At 33.1% G+C, this 21,509-nt stretch overlaps 1 protein-coding gene across 5 annotated transcripts in view; it reads right to left on the reverse strand.

Annotated features, from left to right (window-relative positions):
• RAP1GDS1 (Rap1 GTPase-GDP dissociation stimulator 1) overlaps positions 1-21,509 on the reverse strand; it is a 132,361-nt gene that overhangs the window by 87,987 nt on the left and 22,865 nt on the right. For 3 of the 5 annotated variants that reach the window (XM_012763621.3, XM_012763620.3, XM_012763618.3), the window contains exon 2: positions 17,761-17,871. In XM_012763621.3, coding sequence (XP_012619075.1) covers positions 17,761-17,871 — 111 coding nt within the window. The remainder of the gene's footprint in view (positions 1-17,760; positions 17,872-21,509) is intronic. The other 2 variants (XM_012763622.3, XM_012763619.3) reach the window with 1 other exon arrangement.

Below are 21,509 nucleotides of genomic sequence, written 5' to 3' on the forward strand. Positions count from 1 at the left end.
GCTCTTCAATGTTGTTAGTTTAACATGGCATAAAATTCCTTTTGTAATATGACTCCTTACTCTCTTTCGAGTTTTCATCTCTTGCCCCTTCCCTGGCATGTACCCTTTTTGTTTGCCATATCAATCTTTTCAGTTTCTTACTGGACTAGCTATTTTTTTCCACCACTGTGATTTTGTACATGTTGCTTCCTTTGTGTGTGATGTTGTTCTTCCCACAATCATCAAGCTCCCACACTGTGTTTTCAAAATTCAGCATTCCACAGTCCCACTTACCAAACTTACCCCTGGCTTCACTACTCAAATACGACACTGTAATTGTTTCCGAGTTGTTAGAACATATTTGGTAGTCAAAGATATGGGAGTGAATGAGATCATCCCAGGAAAGTTTATTTTTACTGAGTCCCTGCTACATTGGGAATATAAGATAAAGAGGACACAAATCATATCCTCTGAGATCTAACTGTCTAGTAAGAGAGAGATTAATAAATTATCATAATTCAATGTGATTGGTACCACCATGCAGATTACATACAAAGTACAGTGGGAAACAATCACAGCTACATAAATATCGTGGAAATGTTCCCAAATAAGGTAACATTTGAACTGAGGTTTTAATGGCAATAATGCATAGTCTAAGCAAAAACGGAGAAAAATACATTCTACAAGGAAGGAATATGTAAAAGCATTACCAGGTGGGACTACAAACCCTATTGAGAAGTTTTAAAAAGTAGATGGTTGGCATTACTCAAGATCTGAAGAAAAACCAGGTAAAAAAAAAACAAGAGTATACCTATAAAATGCCCATTTGCCATCAGGATCCAGATGAAATACTCAAACTGTGATTTGAATCTAGCTGTTTCTACAACACTCTGTAATTAACTCTATTATATTACATATTAGACTGTATTAAAACTTATTTATTATTTATCTATCTAGACCACTAACTTCTCCAGGGCAAAATCACTAACTAATGCATGGTAGTTCCCAATTAATGCCAGTTGAATAGTATTGCATCCCTGCTCTTGTAGAGTATATAATGGAATAAATAAAAAGGCATACACAGATAATGAATATACACTGATATAAGTTCAAATCGAGAGATGGATAAACTGCAATGAGAATACTAAACAGGAAGCAACTGATTTATATTTATTGATGTTGTAATAGTTATAATTACTTCTAACAGAAGAATGAACTTATAAAGAAATTGTTTTATACTTTAAGATTCTCTCATCAAGAATATTGAAGTCAAGAATAGAAGTTTTTTGTAGAATTACCAATCACTAGCTCACACGGAGATCAAATTTATCACTTTGCATTAAGCTAATCAGGTCATGGATTACATTTTTTTTTCAAAAGCAAGCATATGCAAAAATGTTCTTTAAACCTTCAGAAATCACTGTAGAAAATTACCTTGCCTTTATATAATATTATCTCTCCCACATGCACATATCAGAAAGAAAAGATGATCAATCCATAACTAAACTATTATAAGCAAAATAAAAACATTCTGTTTGCTCCTAGAGTACAATGAAAAGATACATAACACTCAACTATGAGAAGAGAAAATTATAAAGCATCTAAAATGAGCTCACCTCACAGAACACTGTGTGCTAAAACCTAGACTTTGAATCCATGTCTCTTAAAAAAATTACTCTGCCTTTTGGAGCCTCATCGTGGGGCTTATTTCAATGAATATTAAAATCAGGTCATGAAAAACCTCAGAAAAATCAATTACAGATTCTTGTGTGGGTTCTAATGCTAACGGCATTCTTCACTAGCAGTTACCAACACATGACGATTGTGCCACAATCCATTTTGATACTTCAGTAGAAATGAGTATTCCACTTGTGACAGTTAATTTTAACAATCTGACTGGGCCATGATGCCCAGGTACTCAGTCAAACATTACTCTGGACATTTCTGTGAGGGTATTTTTGGAAGATATTAACATTTACATCAGTGGGTTTGAGGTAAAGATTTGGCCTTCATAATGTGGGTGGGCCTCATCCCATCAGGTGAAGACTGAACAGGACAAAAGACAGACCTTGCTGAAGCAACAGAGAATTCTGCTAGCAAACATCCTTCACATTTGAACTGCAACATCAGCTCTTCCCTGGGTCTCCAGCCTGCCAACCCACACTGCAGGTTTGGACTTGCCAGCCCTCGTAGTTGCATGAACCAATTCCTTGAAATAAATCTCTCTCCATATATATACACGCACACATCCTACTGGTTCTATTTCTCTAGAGAAACCTGACTAATATATAGCACTGCTCCTAAAAAAGAGGGTCATCTTAGCTCTTCCAACAAACATTTCCAAGTAAGAACGCAAATACCACACAAATATTAGGAAAAAAATACCATCAACCTTTGCTCTATTATTGTATATCAACCCTCTGCTGTCTCTTTGCCAGCAAACGAAGGCCAACCGAGGAAATAAGGGATATAATAGCTATCTTAAACTACAGGTTTGTTTGGGAGAAAGCATATTGCATGTTTATCCAATAGCTAGAAATAGGACCAATGAGCAGAAGATTAAGGATCAATATTAAAAAGTGTTTTCTAGTCTTAGGGCTATCAAAAAATGAAATACATTCCCTCATAAAGAATGGAACTCTTCCTAAAGGCTGAGTAACTAGTTGCTAAGGATGAGACAGAAAGGATTATTAGCTGGAGACTAGGTTAATAAGGTGTGTATGAACTGTAAAATTAGAGATACTATGAAAAATACTTTCACTGGCCCTGAGAATAGTGAGCTAAATAGGTCTATAGGTATCATAGAAGATACTACAAGTTTTGTTTCCAAACCTTAGTAAAATCATCTATCTCCTCTCTGCTTTCTACTATTATTTACCATCCCGTCTCCTCCGTCACTCTGACTTCTTGCTGCCTTATCTTATTCCCATTCTAATTTCATCATCCCCTGCTTACTGTTTTTAAAAATACAGAAATGAAAAAGTATCTAGGAAAAAAGCAAATACTTTAAATAAAAGGTCTCTTTCTGTGGCACACACAATTGGGCCTTCACAGGCATAAAAATTTTTCCTGTAATTTTCTTCCTCTCCTATCTTTAGATGTGTAAGTAAATTCTGCTCTTTCAGAAATTACAAGCTCTTACTTTCCCATTTGACAGCTGTTTTTATTTTCCTCTTCATTATCCTATTTATAAGAAATAATAATATATATTCATTTAAAAAATAGTTGTGGTCTTTGACTAAATTCCACAATTTTTTCTTCCAAGGCCTAGAAAAATGCTTATATTTATCTTCATCTAGACAATATGACAGTATTTTATTTATAGATTAGACCAGGTAACAGATTATGATAGTACTGCCTTTGATTCATCCTAATCAGCATTCTTTTCAACCCATTGAAAAGATATTTTCTACATTAGAAACTTGTGACTTAAAGTATGATCCACAGATTAGTAGCACACTACCATTCTCCAGAAACTCTTGAGCCCCACCCTAAAACTACTGAATCAGAATCTCTGGGAATAAGGCCCAGGTATCTGTGTTTTAACAAACTCTCCAAATAATTTATGCACCCTGTCTGAGCTATCGCTGTCCAATGGAAATAAAACATGAGTCACATACATAACTTTAAATATTCTAGCAGCAATATTTAAAAAGGTAAAAAGTAGATGAAATTAAGTTTAATAGATATTTCATTTATATAAATCATTTTAACATTAATCAATATAAAAATTAAATCTCTTTACTTTCTTTTTTTAGTATTGAGTCTTTGAAATTATAGCCCATATCAATTTCAACTAGCTGCCTTTCAAGTGCTCAATAACCACATGTGACTTAGTGGCTACTGGATAGGATTTCTAGAACCTTGTTATTAGAAGAGGAGTCCATGAGCCCCAAGCATCAACATGCATATGATCAGAGTAATTTGGAGTATAAAACAGTATAAATTAGATCAATCTGTTTTATATAAAGTAACTGCTTCTGGTGTCTTCTAAAACAATTTTTTAAAAAATTAATTCAATCAAAAATCGAGGAGTTGAAGCTTTTAACAAATTGAATTAAGTATGGAATCAGACCATTTCCTACTGTCTTTCGTTATTTTATGATTTATTCCCTCTTAATTTGACATCGCTATTTTTACTTTAAGGTCAGTAAATATATGTACTCCCATTAGACACTGAGCATTATCTCATCCCTTCTTGGCCTTTTGGCTAAGATCAAGTGTAGACACTGAATATATATTATACCACTTACGATGATAAATTATACTCTATTATACCTATTATGATAAATTATAACTTACATTTATGGATCAGTCTCTACAACAAAATAATAAGCTTCTGCTATTATTGGGAGAAAGCATAAATTTGGCACCTACTAAATAAATAACCAAATGTTGAATAAATGAACAAATGAGTCCTGAAGTGGGGAGACACGTAGTCTAAATCTTCACCTCCTCAAAGCTTGACATGACTGTACAAAATGTTCCAAAGCTAAGTGGACTCCTTTTTACTATAAACATGAAAAATTGATGTGGAAGATCATGACATTTTGCAGTGTTCTCTACTGCTGTTCTAATAGTCCCATATAACTAAAATCAGAAAAAAAAATCCAGATTTTCACTCTATCCAAATATGTTACCTTTCTTAAATCTCAAGGGAATTATATAATACATTATTTTTTTATGTGGTGGTATAATAGCCCAAACTGCCAAGTGAATGTATCTGACAGAAGGCAATGAATACTACAATGTTTTTAAAAAATTAATTCAAATAAAGATTGTTTTATATGGCCCGTTATGTATTACCCTAGAAAATTATACCCGAATCCTACCTTACTAAAAATATGAAATATTCACATCTTCAATTATTAGTGATTTATGAGAGTAAAATGGACCACAGATAAGAATATGGCATATAAGACTTTTGACTTTAGCATTTTTCATCAAGATCTTCTTATGCAGCAAATAAAAACTAATGTAGTATCTTATATTCAGTTAAGATATGTTTTTGTCTTAACATACATTCAACTAGAATCACTCTTTCTTTAATATGCTTCTACAAATTTCTTAATTTAGGATCTTTTCCATTTCTTGGCTATCCTTTCTTTGACTATTTCAAGCAAAGAGCTAATCTTATTACTTTCGATTTTATCTTTAATACTTCCATTATTTTTCCTATTTTAACAATTTTGTAGCTGGTCATTCATATTCACATATATTTATAACAAAAAATGAAAATTATAGGAAATAATGAGTAACAATGAAAAATGAAGTAACTTTGCTTTCATTTATTAACTTAGTATAAAACAAACTCCAATGGTGTGACATCTCTTCCAGTCTTAGCAGGATAATTAAGATAGATAATCTTAACAGATAAACTACAGATTTCTGTGAATTAAGATTCGTACAAAATTCTGACTGGGTGCAGTGGCTCACAACCATAATTGTAGCACTTTGGGAGGCTGAGGCCAGAGAATAGCTTGAGGCCAGGAGTTCGAGACCAGCCTGAGCAACAACACAGTGAGATCTCATCTCTACAAAATATTGAAAAAATTACTTGGGTGTGGTGGTGCATGACTATAGTACCAGCTCCTTGGCGATGGCGGGGGGGGGGGGGGGGGGGGGGCAGGCTGAGGCAAGGAGGATCGCTTAAGCCCAGGAGTTCGAGGTTGCAGTGAGCTATGATGATGTTGCACCCTAGCCCAGGCAACAGAGTTAAGACCCTGTCGCCTGATGGGGTAGGGTGGCATGGAGAACTTACTTCAATTACCTATTTTTCTGGCTAGATGTGCTTTGTGTTCCTCTTTTCCTCTAGAGCCAAATGTTGAAAATTTTTTAAATGCCCTTTAAGGCCAAATATTTTAAAAAATGTTCTAATTTAGAAAAGAATTTCTATTCATATGTTATTAAATCTTAAACTAGCAAAATTCCTATGACATTGCAAATAGGTAAAGAATCTATATAAAACTACATTTAAAAACATAAGTAAAATCATAAGCAATCAAGTTCACATTTTGGGGGTTGAGTAAATATAAACTAAGAAATAAATGAATACCTAAATTTATAGCTACAGATATCTTTTAAATACTGATGTAATATGACCTTGTAATTGTAAACAATTTCCCAGTAGCAAAAGCAACATTTTATTGAATGTAGTTTTGAAAATTTGGGGGTCTATTTATTATTAGATTGATAAATTTCCTGTAATGTTTACCAGGACATTTAATAATCATTTATTCTAATACATATACATTCATATTATCAATTTTAATAATTCTTTATGTACTAATTCTCATTAGATAAATACTTGTCCCTGATTACACAAAGGAGGATATAAATTATACTAACCTCAGTAGTATACTAAATAACCTTTATTCAAAGATTATAAAATAATGTACTTTCCCTTAAGAAAAAGTTCTCCTATTATTAATGCTCCTAATAAATAATTTTATTATAAATAAGCTTTGTAATAATAAAAAGGGTAGAGAGTCACTATTCTGAATATCAGTTGGTTTAGCCAAGAATTTGTGGTTTAAAATCATTAATTTGTTTAAAAATCATTTTTAAATTATTTTCTTAAAATGAAAAAGCATATTTACATAAAATTAAGAGCTGTTATATTTAATCGTGAAACATTAGAAGGGCTAACATTAATATCAGAAACTAAAATATACTATAACTGTATCACTGTTTTGCTGGAAGTTAAACCTGACACAGTACATCAACTTTAATTAAAAGGGAAAAAGGAAAGAAAAGTATCACTTGGTAGATGTTCTGACTGTAAAACCCAAGAAGACTGGCTAAAAATTTAACTAACAACAGAAGGTGGCTGAATACATACAAAAATATAAAAGTCAATATAGCTTTCAAATTGATCTATAATAATAATAACTTAGACTTTATAATGGGAATAAATCCATTTGTAACAACAAAAATGTAAAATACACGGCAATATTTTTAAAAAGAGAGGTATAGAAAGCATATGAACTAAACTACCTAATCTTACTGAGACATAAAAAGACAACTTCACTAAGAGAAGATATAATCTATGCAGACAAAATACTGAGAAGCTTTCGATTCTTCCCAAATTAATTTATGGCTTATTATAACTCCAAGGGAAATTTTTAGGAATGTGACAAAGTATTTATAAAATTTCTGATATAACAAATACACAAATAAAAATTTTGAAAAACAGATTTATAACAGGAAACTTCCTCCATCAAGCTACCATAACTGAAATGCATGGTAACAGGACAATATCAGAAAAACAGATTAATGAGACAGAATAAAACTCAGACAATGATGCTATTAAACAAAATGGTTATTACATGATAAAAGGAGAATCATTAACCAATGATAGATTAAACAATATACAATGTTAGGAAAAGTGTCTAGAAAAAATAATAAAATTAGGTCCTCACATACATCATATATCAAAAGTAAATTTCTGAACATAAAACAGATAAATTAATTATAATAACAAGAATATTTTAGAAGGAAACTTCCATTAGGAAAAAGTAATGATTCACTAAATTTTATTATTTCACAAAAAATGTCTCATTTATAGATTCCTAAGTCTACTTAATGATGAAACGTTAATCTTCTTTGTTTTACAATGCCAAATGGGTACTCAGGAAATTGAAATGTAAGAGGAAAAAGTGAAAGCATTTAGACTACGTAAGCTTTCTAAAGGAAAAATAACCCACTTGGACTTTCAAGTAAAACAGTAAGTAAAAAGTAGCATGATTTTGCCCTTGCCTTTAATTTCAGCTTCAAAAATCTATAATCACAGCAAACATACTGAAAGCAGTTTAATTTAATTAATCTACTTATTACCATTGCTTTCTGGTGAGAACATATAATTCTTATTCAGATACTAATACTAATTCATTTCCAATTCATTATACCAATTAAAAGACCAAGTTATTTGCCTCATATTCTTTGACACATTCAGGATATACTGGGTGCTGTAGTTTGAATGTTGTAACTTAATCCCCAATATGACAGTATCAAGAGGTGGGGCCTTCTGGAAAGTAATTAAGGCTTGAGGGCATAGCCTTTTATAATGCATTAATGCCATTATAAAGGAGGCTTCAGAGAACTGCTTCATTCTCTCCTACTCTTTCCCTTCTGTCTTCCATCACCTAAAGATGCAGTAATGCATTTAACAAGTTGCCATCACAGAGGGATGGTACCTCACCAGACTCCAAACCTGTGGGTGCCTTGATCTCAGACTTCCCAGCCTCCAGAACAGTGAGAAAATAATTTCTATTATTTGTAAATTACCCAGCCTGTGGTATTCTATTATAGCAACACAAATGGAATGACACATTGGGTTAGTGCTCATACAATTAAAGAAGCCAGTTAACATCAATCAAGCACATGGCCACAGACTTCCTCCAGCTAGCTGTAGATGCAGCTACATGGAACTCTGATGAAAAACAATGTTAGAAAAAAGCAGCAGCACAAACCCATCTCTTCTTCCTCAAGAATAACTTAAAGTGTAGTCCTTAGTGATAGTAAGTCAATACTGGTACTATAAATATTGAGGATGGCAAATCTTCTTCAGGATACATTTGGCATACAGCATCATTTCAAATCCTATTTCTCTCTTACACATTTACTCTCTGTTAGGAACGTAAAAAGTTTTTCAAATTTAGCAAACTTAAAAAGTAAAAATGGTAACATTCATTAGCTAATGTTAGCAAACCCAGATCCTCTGCCAAGGCTTCAATCACTAACTACAATTACCAGTGGAGGCTTATACCCTTCTGGAGAATGCACATAATGAGAGTCTTTTTTGCCTTTTATGAAGTACAGTGATTCAAAGCATATCAGAGGCAAACAGCACCCAGTATCATAGTTATATCTTATTTCTGTCATTAATCATCTCATGGCTTGTGAGGAATTTTAAGATAGTCTTTCTCATAATCCAATCAGATTCAAGCCTTCTCATGCTCTCTTTTCTACAAACTTGTTGATATGAATACATTTGGATATACACTGTATTCTCCTTTCTGCTTTAGATTAACCACACAGAACATATCTTGGACCCGATACACTGCCTCCTCATTTGAATCTAACCCTAGAATAACAATTTTAAGGTTCCTTTAAAATTGTCCTCTTCATACACTGAATAATCCAACTATACTTTACTTAGTTATCATTATTTTGCTTCGAAACTGCATTTTCCGTCACATTATACTGGCTGGCCCAACTCTCAAACCCACTTTGATAAGCCATCATCCACAATCCAGCACCTATAAAGTTTCAATAGAAACAAAGCATTTGTAAATATTTCATAAAATATGAACAAATGAGATCCAATGTATAATCAATATTTTAAAAACTATTAATTAGCTATTTAACATTTTTTTAAATTCTTCTTTAAGTCTTTGAAGTCTGGTAGTATTTTACAGTTATAGCACACCTCAGTTCAGACCAGCCTCATTTCAAATGCACAACAGCCATGCTGGAGAGTGACTACTATACTGGACAACACACGTTTTATAAGATTACTCTGGAAGCCTAATGAGTGCAATATTCCCTGGGTTCTTCTATGTTTAACAGTGTACAGGTTTGATACTTGCTGAGCAGCTTGACTCAATATAAAAATTATTATTCCTTTAGTTACCTAAAAATAATCCTCTACTATTAAATTCTATATTACTTTTGAAAAGCCTGGTGCCAATCTGATTTTCTTTCCTTCTTAAGTAACTTGATATTTTTGCATGGAGGCCCTGAAGAGTTATGCCTTTGATTTTATTTTTATCTTTACAGTCTACAAGTTTTAATACACTATGTCTTTTGCTTGACCATTCCACATAAATTTTCACAAGCACATGGTAGGCCCCTTCAATACATGGATTCTGGTCTTCTTTTATTTCTGGTAAGTTTATAGTTTTAAATATTACCTTTGTTTCACTGTTTTGCTTTTCTTCTTAAGGATTAGAATTGCATGTATGTTGGATCTTTTTTACTATTTTCTATATCAAACATCTTTTTTCTAATCCTTTATTTTTGTTTTCAACCCTTTCCTCAATGCCCCTTACTGAATTTTCAGTCACCTCCATTCTTCCTTGGGCACCTTGTAACTTAGTCTTAATTTCTAAAATGATTGTTGTTTTCTTCCATTTCTTCTGGTCAACTCCCATTTCATATCTTCCTGGTGTTTACTTATTTCCCTTCCAAGTTTCTGAATTTTTGCCTTTAGAGTTTTTCCTTTTCATATCTACAAAGGCTTAAGAATATTTAATACAAGTCATGGTGTTCTATTACTCATAATTGCACCATAGATGGTTTACAGGAAAAATTTTTAATAGCTAAAATGTCTTGATTCTTATTCTCTGCTTTCTTCCTGGTGGTACCTTTATATGTATCTAATTTGAAATTTCCTATTCAGTGTATAATTTTTATTTTCCTTAACTAGTATTAAAAGTTGTATGCAGTAAGGGCAACGATTTGAGATGAATTCAAATATTCTCTCTTCTGAACTTACGCCAAAGGGGGTAATGAGTATGACTTCTGATTTTGTGGGTTCTTTATTTCTACAGAAATAATTTCCCCTGTTGCTTCCTTCTTTTCATCACCAAGTATATAAGAGGAAACAACTCCTTCAACCCCCAAAATAATACTTTCCTGACCTGTCACCTGGGGTCCCATGCACTTTTAAAGTAGCCAACATGCTAATCTAAGACCAGATTTTAGTATTTTCCCCCTAGGGCAGAAATTTTTCTTTTGAAAGGCAATTTTAATTGTATACTATACTATCACCCCTGGGCTCCTGGCTCCTCATTCCTCTCTCCTCTTCTCTATGTACTCTGAACTCTCTCTGCAGTGGTCTCTGAAGCAGAGTAAGCTAGATTTGGATATTTATTTCTCTCCCTCATAATTCAAAGTCTGTCTCCTAATTATGCTGAAGGCATAGATTAGGGTTAGCTGGTTTTATCTGATCTTTTTGTTGATCTGTATAGATTCTTACAGAAGGTGTGAAAAGATTGAGATTTGGGTGGCTATCACTATTCTACAGCAATCCAGAAGTCTCAATTCTTCAGGAATAGCCAATGTCATTTTAGTTGACATCCTTAGTTGAGTTGCCTTTATTATTCAAGTGCTATCTTTATTTGATAAAAGCAGAATCTTTGGTAGTTTATGATTAGCTTTCATGGACAATGGACACAATAACTAAAAGAGGTATATAACACAAAAAATGTAAAGGAGGTAAAAAACATAATGAATTTCTAGCTTGCAAAGGAAACATATCACTTCCATGGTACATTTGATAACTTGGTGTAAAAAGGTAAAATCTATTCTAGAAACTACTATGAAAGAATAAAGTAAAATATTAATTTTTCATTTCTACTAAAATAGCAGAAATTTTCCATATTCAGTGATTGCAGACTTAGCATACTTTGAAAAAAACAGGTGATAAGAAGTTTACTTAGGAAGTAATTTTGCAACCTGATGGTAGGTCTGTTTATAAATATTAAAGGCATCAAGCAGACTAAAAGCAAATGACAACTTACTCTACTCTTAGAAAAGATTCTTGGGGTAATACACATTAGCTGCTTGTGTACATGAAACTATACCTCAGAGATATATGGCAGGTTCAGTTCCAGACCACTGCAATAAAGTGAATATCGCAATAAAGTGAGTCACACAAATTTTTTGGTTTCTCAGGGCATATCGAAGTTATGTTTATACTATAGTGTAGTCTATTAAGTATGAAACAGCATTATGTCTAAAAAAATATACATACCTTAATTAGAGAATACTTTATTGCTAAAAAATGCTAACAATCATCTGAGCCTTTAGCAAGTCGTAAGTTTTTTGTTGGTAAAAGTTCTTGCCTCCATGCTGGTGGTTGCTGTCTGATCTGTGTGGTGGCTTGAAGGCTGGGGTAACTATGGCAAATTCTTAAAATAAGCTAAAAGAAGTCTGTCACATCGATTGACTCTTTCTCTGTAGCAGGCACTGCTGTTTGACAGCATTTTACCCACAGTAGAACTTCTTTCAAAATTAAAGTCAATCCTCTCAAACCCTGCTGCGTTTTATCAACTAAGTTCATATAATATTCTAAATCCTTTGTTGTCATTTCAATAATGTTCATAGCATTTTCACCAGGAGTAGATTCCATCTCAAGAAACCACTTTCTTTGCTCATCTATAAGAAGCAACTCCTCATCTGTTCAAGCTTGATCATGAGATTGTAGCAATTCAGTCACATCTTTAGTCTCCACTTCTAATTTTAGTTCTCTTACTGTTTTCCATCACGTCTGCAGTTACTTCCCACCATAGTCCTAAACCCCTCAAAGTCATCGATGAGGGTTAGAATTAACTTCTTCCGAACTCTTGTTTATGCTGATATTTTGACCTCCTCCCACGAATCATGAATGTTCTTAATGAAACCTAGAATGGCAGATCCTTTTCAAAAGGCTTTAAATTTCCTTTGCCCAGATACATCAGAGGAATCACTATATATGGCAACTACACCTTATGAAATGTTATTTCTCAAATAACAAGAACTGAAGGTCAAAAGTGCTTCTTGATCTATGGGCTGCAAAATGGATGCTATGTTAGCAGGTATGAAAACATTAATCTCGCAGTACATCTCTATCAGAGCTCTTGTGTGGCCAGATGCATTGTCAATGAAGAGTAATATGATGAAAAGAATCTTTTTTTCCTGAATAGTAGGTCTCAACAGTAGGCTGAAAATATTCTATAAACCATGTTATATATAGATGTACTATCATTCAACCTTTGTTTTTCCATTTCTAGAGCATAGGCAGAGTAGACCTAGCATAATTCTTAAGGGTCCTAGGATTTTCAGAATGGTAAATCAGCATTGGCTTCAGCTTAAAATCACCAGTTGCATTAGCTGGTGAAGCTTTGAAGCCAGACATTGACTTCTTCCTAGATACGAAAGTCCTAAATGGCATCACTTACAATAGCAGGCTGTGTTATCTACATTGAAATTCTGGTGTTTAATGCAGCCACCTTCATCAGTGACCTTAGCTAGATCTTCTGGATAACTTGCTGCAGCTCCTACATCAGTACTTGCTTCGCCTTCCACTTTTATGTTATGGAATTGGCTTCTTTCCTTAAAACCTCATGAATCAACCTCTGCTCGCTTCACACTTTTCTTCTGCAGGTTCCTCACCTCTCTAAGCCTCCAGGGAATTGAAGAGAGTTAGGGCCCTGCTCTGGAATAGGCTTTGGCCTATGGGAATGCTGTGGCTGGTCTGATCTTCTATTCAGAGCACAGCAGCTTTCTCCATATCAGCAATAAGGCTGTTTTGCTTTCTTATCATTTATGTATTCACTGGAGTAGCACTTTTTATTTCCTTCAAGAACTATTCCTTTGCATTCACAACCTGGCTAACTGGCGCAAAAGGCCTAGCTTTTGGCCAATCTCCGCTTTCCATGTGCCTTCTTCACTAAGCTTAATCATTTCTAGCTTCTGATTTATAGTGAGAGAGGTATGACTCTTTCTTTCACTTGAACACTTAAGAGGCCACTGTAGGATTATTGTTGTGTCTCAAGAATAGGCAGGCCTGAGGCGAGGAAGCAAGATGCCAGGGGAGGGGCAGAGTCAATGGAGCAGTCAGCATATACACAGTATTTACCAATTAAGTTCACTGTAGTACATGGGCATAGTTCGTGGCACCTCAAATTAACTACAATAGTAACAGCGAAGATCACTGATCATAGATCACCACAGTAGATAAAATATTAATGAAAAAGTTTGAAATATTGCAACAATTATCAAAATGTGACACAGAGACATGAAGTGAGCACAAGCTGTTAGAAAAATGACACCAACAGACTTACTTAATTCAGTTTCCAGAAACCTTCAATTTGTAAAGAAAAAAAGCACATGATATCTGGAGTACAATAAAACGACATATGCCTGTAATTAAGTATGTTTAGGATTGTAGCCTATAAGGGAGCCAAAAATCAACACAACAAATAAAGAATATGGGCAAGCAAATAATCTAAGGGCTAGGAAATAAAATAAACTAAGCATTCAACATATGAGTATTATGGCATATGGTTAGGAATGCAGAACTAGACATAACACTTTTTTCTTTAAAAACAAGTAAACCTGTGTTGTCGCACAGAGTTGTTGTACAGAAAGTAAAAATTACGTAACTCTTGTATGAAATAGAAGTGACGACAGGTAAGAAACTAAGTTACGTACAAAGGAAAATGAGACAATGAGGCAGAGGAAGACAGCCTAATTCTTCAGGAACAGAGTGTAAAAGCTGTATTGGTAATCATGCTGGCATCATTTTACGGTTACCCCAGCAACAGGAAATGGTCCCCATGCTCTTAGAATAGAATGAATAGAATTTTTATTATAAATAAATAGAATGTTAATTTTTCTTGTCTTTGGGGGTTTAATTTAAATTAGTAGTTTCTCTTGCAAGATGATTTACATGCCATATTCTCAAAGGACAATTTCTGTCTCAATGTTTAATGATGAAAATAGGTGGCCTATTGTTTTAAATTTTCAAATAAGCATGAAATAACAGAGTAACTATACTACAACACAGTAAGAATTTACTGAGAATCTTCTAACTATAACCTAAATCAAAAGAGACCAGAATAAACAGAGGCTGATTTCTTGGCTGGCAGCCTTCATATATTTACTAAAAACATTTAAAAACTGAGATCTGATGTATTTATATAAGTGAATGAATGCCTCTACATTAATTTAGACCAGAGATTTACACAAAATGATTGCTTGAACAAAATGTTTTCCATAAAACCTAGTAAGTATTCAAGTCTTCCAACTCTTGCCCCTTAAGATAGATATATATACTGTATTTACTGTTACAGGAGGAAACACTACTACTGCTAAAGAAAGAAAAGTACTCTAAAGTCATACATCAAAGTAAAAATTTTAATTTCAGAGTATGATCATCTGTAATATATAATTCAAATATACTAAAATGACAGTGTAAAAATTTTAAAAGCATTATTTCTTTCCTTTCAGAAATATCCTTTCCAGTGACAGGTTAGTAGATTGTAATACTAAAATAAAATTTAAAGTTTAGATTTCTATTACACACATTACCATCTTATATTTGTACAGAATGGAGAAATCTTTCTTCCTTGATCAGGTGCAATCCTGGTGCAAACAGTGATATTTTTAGTTAAAACACCTGACACTACGGAAGAATTATGGAACTAGAAGGTCTCTGTATAAAAAAGGCAAGTACAAATTCATCCAACTTAAATGCTTTATAATTTACCTTTAAGGGGACAAAAGCAGCAATGAATCAATCACTTTATTCAGGGAAGAATGCAGAAAGCAAACATCTTACTGGTAAATTTTACTTTTTCTTATTTAAAAGCTATTATGTTAATTTTATGAAGTATAGCAATAAATACCTATAAAATAAATATATCAGTGTATAGTACAAAAAAAAAAGGCCTTACCAACTCTTTACCAAAAATTTGGAACTATTTTAAAGAAAAAGCAAAAATTTAAGATGATATTAAAACTAGCTTCTGGGAACAGTTTCACATTATATAAACTCAGCAAAAAGCTTCATTTTATCAGATTATAATTTTTTATTTTGTAAACTAAGAGTTTGAATCCAAACTCTGAATTCTGCCAGAGCAAGGCAAATAACCTTACTAAATCTGTTTCCTCATTCGTTAAATGATAACAATACCTACACCTCATGGGACTACAGGAGAGATTAGATAAATAGAGTCCTCTACCCTGTCCTACACACAGTAGGTGCTCCAATGAGAGTGATAACTCTCAAGTCAAAGACATCTGCATGAACTCCAATGTCAAATTCTTTAGTGTGAGTAGTCTTAGATATGAGAACATTTATAAATTTTGCTTCAGATTGTTAACAATTTTTTTGTTCCTTTCCTGGGAAATTAAATTGGATGAGTTTATTGTTTTTATTAACAACTTATGGTTACATGGCCTTAACATCTTATGATGTATAATTTCAAGGCTATTTTCAATAAATAGGTTCAGTTAATATGCCCACAATGGGCCTGAAATTTAATCTAATAATCACATGCTTCTCAGTACTTCTTGAATCTGTACTTTAAAAAGCTATAAATTTTTGCTTCCTGTTTTCTTCATTTCCCTTCAATTTCATCTCTCTGTCTTCCAGTACTACCAGGAGAGAACTGAACAACCTTCTACCTGTAACCAGGGACATCACTTTCATGTCCTTCAATTTCTAAAGCAAATGGCCTATTTAGAAAGTTCTACTTTTTTTCTAAGAGAGAAAAAATGGGCCATTGAAAACAAAAAAAGGTTATAAAAACAACTTTTAAAAAAAATAAACTTGAGATACTCAATTTAGTTAGGCAAATTACATTATTATGTAAAGCTGCCTAAATAGGCACAAGTAAAAATTAGGGTGTAATGTGGTTCTTTCTAGTTCTAGACCATAGCTATCCAAAAGAACTTTCTGTGATCACAGGAATGTTTCATATCTGTAAGTCCTAAGAAGGCAGTTACCTGCCAAATACGCCTACTGAATAGTGACACTAAGGAACTTAATTTTAAATTTTATTTAATTTTACTAAATTTAAACAGTCACATATATTATATTTACCATAATAGACAGCACTGCGCTAAACTCCTTTCCTGCCTTTTTTCTTTACATCTGGAACTTTATCCAGATGCTCTTACTGAACAAGGAACCCCTTCTCTATTATCTCTAAGATTAAATAGCTTGACAGAGTTATGATATCAAAAGAAAAAACTACTGAAAAAGAATTTTAAAAGCTAGCTTTAAAATGTGCTTTTTTGATGAAGAGTACAGCAATCAATTTTTTAGACTTTCTAATCATAGTTTACTAAAAATTAAAATTAAAAAAATAACACACATATCTAGTGCATGAAATTGAAACCTTAACAATATATACTTTCCCCTGAACTCTTTGCCAGGAACATGATCAGCCCCAGGATTAGATAATGGCATAATTAAACACAAGTATAGCACAAACCATGGTACAACCAAGGCGAATTACCGTAACAAAATTCATTCTACACCTATGTATTCACAGTGATAACACAGAAATCAGTGAATAGAAATATAAGTCAAATGCAATAATACAGTGTGTTAGTTAATGAAGAATTGTGTGATTTCCATCTCTAGTATTATTTACCACAACACCAAAGATCAAGTCTTAGCTCAATTTCAAGAGATTTTTGGATGACTGTTGATGGTTCTTTCCAATTTAATCTATGCATATACATTATTTTAAAGTAAAATTATTTAAAAATATGACCTTAAGATCTCAGAAAAAAATGTTAAGTGTTTTGAACTTCCCCGTTCTCTGTTTCTCCTCCCTCCCTCCCTCTCCTTCCCTCTCCCCTTCCCTCTCTCCCTCCCTCCCTCCCTCCCCCTCTCCCTCTCTCTCTCTCTCCCCTTCCTCACTTTCCCAACATATAAACACAGTCTACTTTTAAAGTACAAATGTAGGCGTTAAGAAGAAAAACAACTATAATGCTTGTCCCTTAGGAATGAAATAATGGCCTCTCTCTGAGACTGGTATTAATGTCATTACCACCAACCAATTCTTCCTTTCTTTTGCCTATCAACTTGGCTTTGAGCCCTTGAAGGGGGGCGGGGGTAGGAGGGTGGAACATGTAAAACAACCTCAGTATTCAAAGATAGGATTCAAAAGAATTTAAGTTATGTGAATACAAGTTATGTGCTTAACTACATACCAGTTTCTGAATGACTGCTGATTTAATTTTCTTATTTGGAATTTGAGTAAACATAATGAAACTTACTATTCTGAGCCAGGGCTTGAAGCAGACAATCCAAGCATCCTTCTAAACTGTCTTCAGTCCTGTCAACAGCTGTTATCTTCAGCTTCTTTAAGGTATCACTGAGATCATCTGCTTAAAGAACAAAAATCAGAAATCTCATCAATCTTATGAACATCAAATGTTACATGATAAAAGGATACGCAGTTGCCGCTAACCTGCAAAAGGTTTCCATTATTGTGAATTAACCTTTGCGTACATTCCAAAATGGCATTAGATTGCACTATTACAAAAATATTAAGTAAAACTTTGTCTGTTTAACTCAGGCACAAAATATCCACTCTATATGTGTAAGATACCAGTAATATTCCACAGATTATCAGAGAATATATTTTTCCAATATTTTTATACCTTACTGAGTTTGTTCAGGAAACCAGGTATGGTTAAGAAATATTAAATGTTTGCAAAAAATTATATGGCTTCACAAATATTTTTTTATTTTTTACTTTCTCTGTTGTATTTTAAAGACAAAAAAATGCAGGTTTAGAAAAGTTTCAAAATAACATGATTTCAAATAAAGTGTGATGACTACAAAACCTACTTTAACACTTCCATATGAAAAATATTAATACTTCATATCAAAGTATTGCGTTAAGCCAAAACATGCACATTTTGGGATATAAAGCTATGTTCTCCTCCTAAATTTTATGTGAATTCCTCTAGACCACAAATTCTCAAAACCTCTTTACACTATTGAAAATTATTAAGAATCCCAAAGAGCTTTCATTTACATTATTTCTACAGATATTTAATATATTAAAAGTCAAAACTGAGACTTTAAAAAATTTAGTTCATTTAAATGTAATAATTATATGCCTATTGCATGCTAACATAATTAGCATTTTAATGAAAAATAAGTATATTTCCAAAACAAAAACAATTAGCAAGAAGAGTGGCATTGTTTTACGTTTTTACAAATCTCTGTAACATGTAGCTCAATAGAAGATAACTGGATTTTCATACCTGCTTCTATATTGTCTTTTTAATGTGTGTTTACTTGAATAGATGAAAAAAAAATTCAGCCTCACATATATATGTAGTTGGAAAACGGAGTATTTGAATAGCCTTTTCAGATAACTGTGGATATTTGCTGACACACTAAAATTTTGTAAGTGGGAGTTCTGTAAGGGTTAGTTGCCATGTGAAATCTGAAATAATATCAATGAGCATTTCCATTCTTCAGAAGAGGAATGATTTATCTGATAAACTGAGAAAGAGGAAGTAAACATGCCTAACTCAGTCCCTTTTGGGTTCTTGTTCTTTTGGAAGGGGTAAGAATTTTCTGTTCTCTCATACCTTTAGCTGTCCAGCTGCACCAGTGATGAAATCAGTAAATGGTTTTTTAGTAAATATGTTTAATTTAGCACTAAAGTATTAGCAATCCTGTTGTGACTATACAAAGAGAGTCCTTCACTCTAGACTTTATCAATATTAAAGCAGATATTTTAAATTTTAGCAGATCACCAGTGTTCTGAACTTGAGTAAGGAACAGAAGGTATTATTTTTGGACTCCTTCAAACCATGACAGTAAATCTCAATAGTGAATCTTTACCAGCCAAATTGTTTTTTGTGCAAAATATAGGTTTCTATATTTTGTATTTACTTATAAGACACTGAAATTGTTCTAATGAAAATTTCTCAGTCTCTGGCTGGTAGTAAGGCAGAAAGTAGAGGAAGAAATGGATAATTTCCATGGGAGATTTCAGCACTACGAAGTATTAATAACCAAAATACATTTTTTTCTTAAAAGAATAATGTCTTTCCTATACAACAACATATGGTCTAGCTAGTCTTGTGAAAGAAAAACATGACATCTTCAAAAGGTTAAACCAAAGTTGACTTAGGTCATTAAATATGAGTCTCCAACTTCTTAACTGCTTAATCGCTCCTAAAGCCACAATCTAACGAAGTCCACTACAAATTTAACAAAATTAGTCTGGTAAAGGTCTTAAATGATATCTTGACAAAGCCAATGGATTTTTCTCAATCCTCTTATTTGACATCTCTGTACCAATTGTCTCTTTTTTCATTTTTGGAACACCTTCTCTTAACTTCAAAATGCCAGTCTCTTAACATTTGTTTTTGGCCTTCTTCCACAGATCGATCTTCTCTCTCTGCCCCTTTAACTGTTAATGTGACATTGGTTCTGCCCAGAGACCTCTTCTCTTCCTGATATATGCATGTTCTCCAGAGTATTAGGATGGTATGGTGTCTTTCTTTCCTTTCTCCAGCTGGATAGATCAATTCCTTTACCTCCCTAGCAATATAAAGAATTGCCACATGTTAGGCCTTGTTACATTTGGATAAAACCTGATTGCAACTTCTGGTTACCCTGATCAATTAGTTATCATTCCAAGGATTTCCCAAAAGTCCCCATTAAAGGCATTTAAACAGTTATACTTTCCCACTAGAACTTTCAAACAGCCTTGCCAAGCCTTTTCTTTTTTCTTATAGTCCTGTATACCACCAGGCACCACAGGCTCTTTATGCTACAATCTCTCTCTTCTATAAACCAGAAACTCAAATTATTTACTGGTCTGTAAGCACTTATTGCAATAAAGAGTTTTTAAAACACCTAAATTTTTGCGGTTATCAGTTCCCCTCTTTTTAAAATCAACCTTAAGAAAAACCAATGGGGAAAGTGAGGCTGTTTCAATATTTAAATAACTTGGCTTATTTAAAAGTACTTATCATCACCAGCATTAAAGTATATACTTGACTGTGAGCAAAAGATTGTCCCAAAGGGCCAGTCTCAACATAAGACAGTATCATGTTAAACTAGTTAAGTCTTAAAATTCTTTGAAATTTCTGGTAGCATTTTTCAGTTTATCTTCCTTATAATATTATCCAGAAATAACAGCTTTATTTCCAAGGTTATTGAGCCTAAAATATTATATTTGAAAATGTCAATTCCATCACTTTACTACATGCTAATAGGTATATGCATGCAAAGACAGATAAATGTGTTTGTTATCTTTGGACAACTATACCACTATCAATAATAAAACTCATTGGAGACAAGTACATGACAAGAACTGCTAACTGAGCTTGTCAAAGTTCAAGACTTTTTTACCCCCCCTTCAAATGTCATTCAATTTTTTTCTAAATCTATAATTGCCACAACTATTTAGTAACAAAGCTTTATTTACTAGCATCATTATTCACATCAAATGTAAAATAAAAATTATTTCTGTACTAATGTGGTTTAAGTACCTAGAATGTAGCCAAGGCATGAATGGAAGAATTTCAAATATATCTCAAAATGAATGGCATTAAGTCAATTTGGGGCACCTGGCTTAAGGAGCGATAACTAATACTCTCTCCTCTATATTCTATTTTACTTATCTAAAGGGCTTAGTATCTGACAGAATGAAGCTATTTTTAAAAGCTTGTGTAATGAAGAAGAAATCATTGTTTTTGTTAGCATGTCAAGTGAAAAGTACTGTATTTTTAAAATGTAACATTTTCAGTTTTACAATATTGTAATTCAGTTTTTTATCTTTTGTTGTTGTTGTTTAACATATGTTTACACAGTTGGTCCTGAGCCAGTCTGAAATCCAAACCTTTGAACAAATTAGTCTACTGTGTCTTCCATTAAATTGTACTAGATGTGAGGGGAAAATTTTATTTTGTATTTGTTTTTTCTTTCTTTTAGTGAAATGTCTGCTAGTTGAGGAACTTAAAAACTAACAAAAGATTTAGGTCTCCTCTAG

The sequence above is a fragment of the Microcebus murinus genome, chromosome 29 (genome assembly GCF_040939455.1).
Source record: "Microcebus murinus isolate Inina chromosome 29, M.murinus_Inina_mat1.0, whole genome shotgun sequence".
Taxonomy (NCBI): domain Eukaryota; kingdom Metazoa; phylum Chordata; class Mammalia; order Primates; family Cheirogaleidae; genus Microcebus; species Microcebus murinus.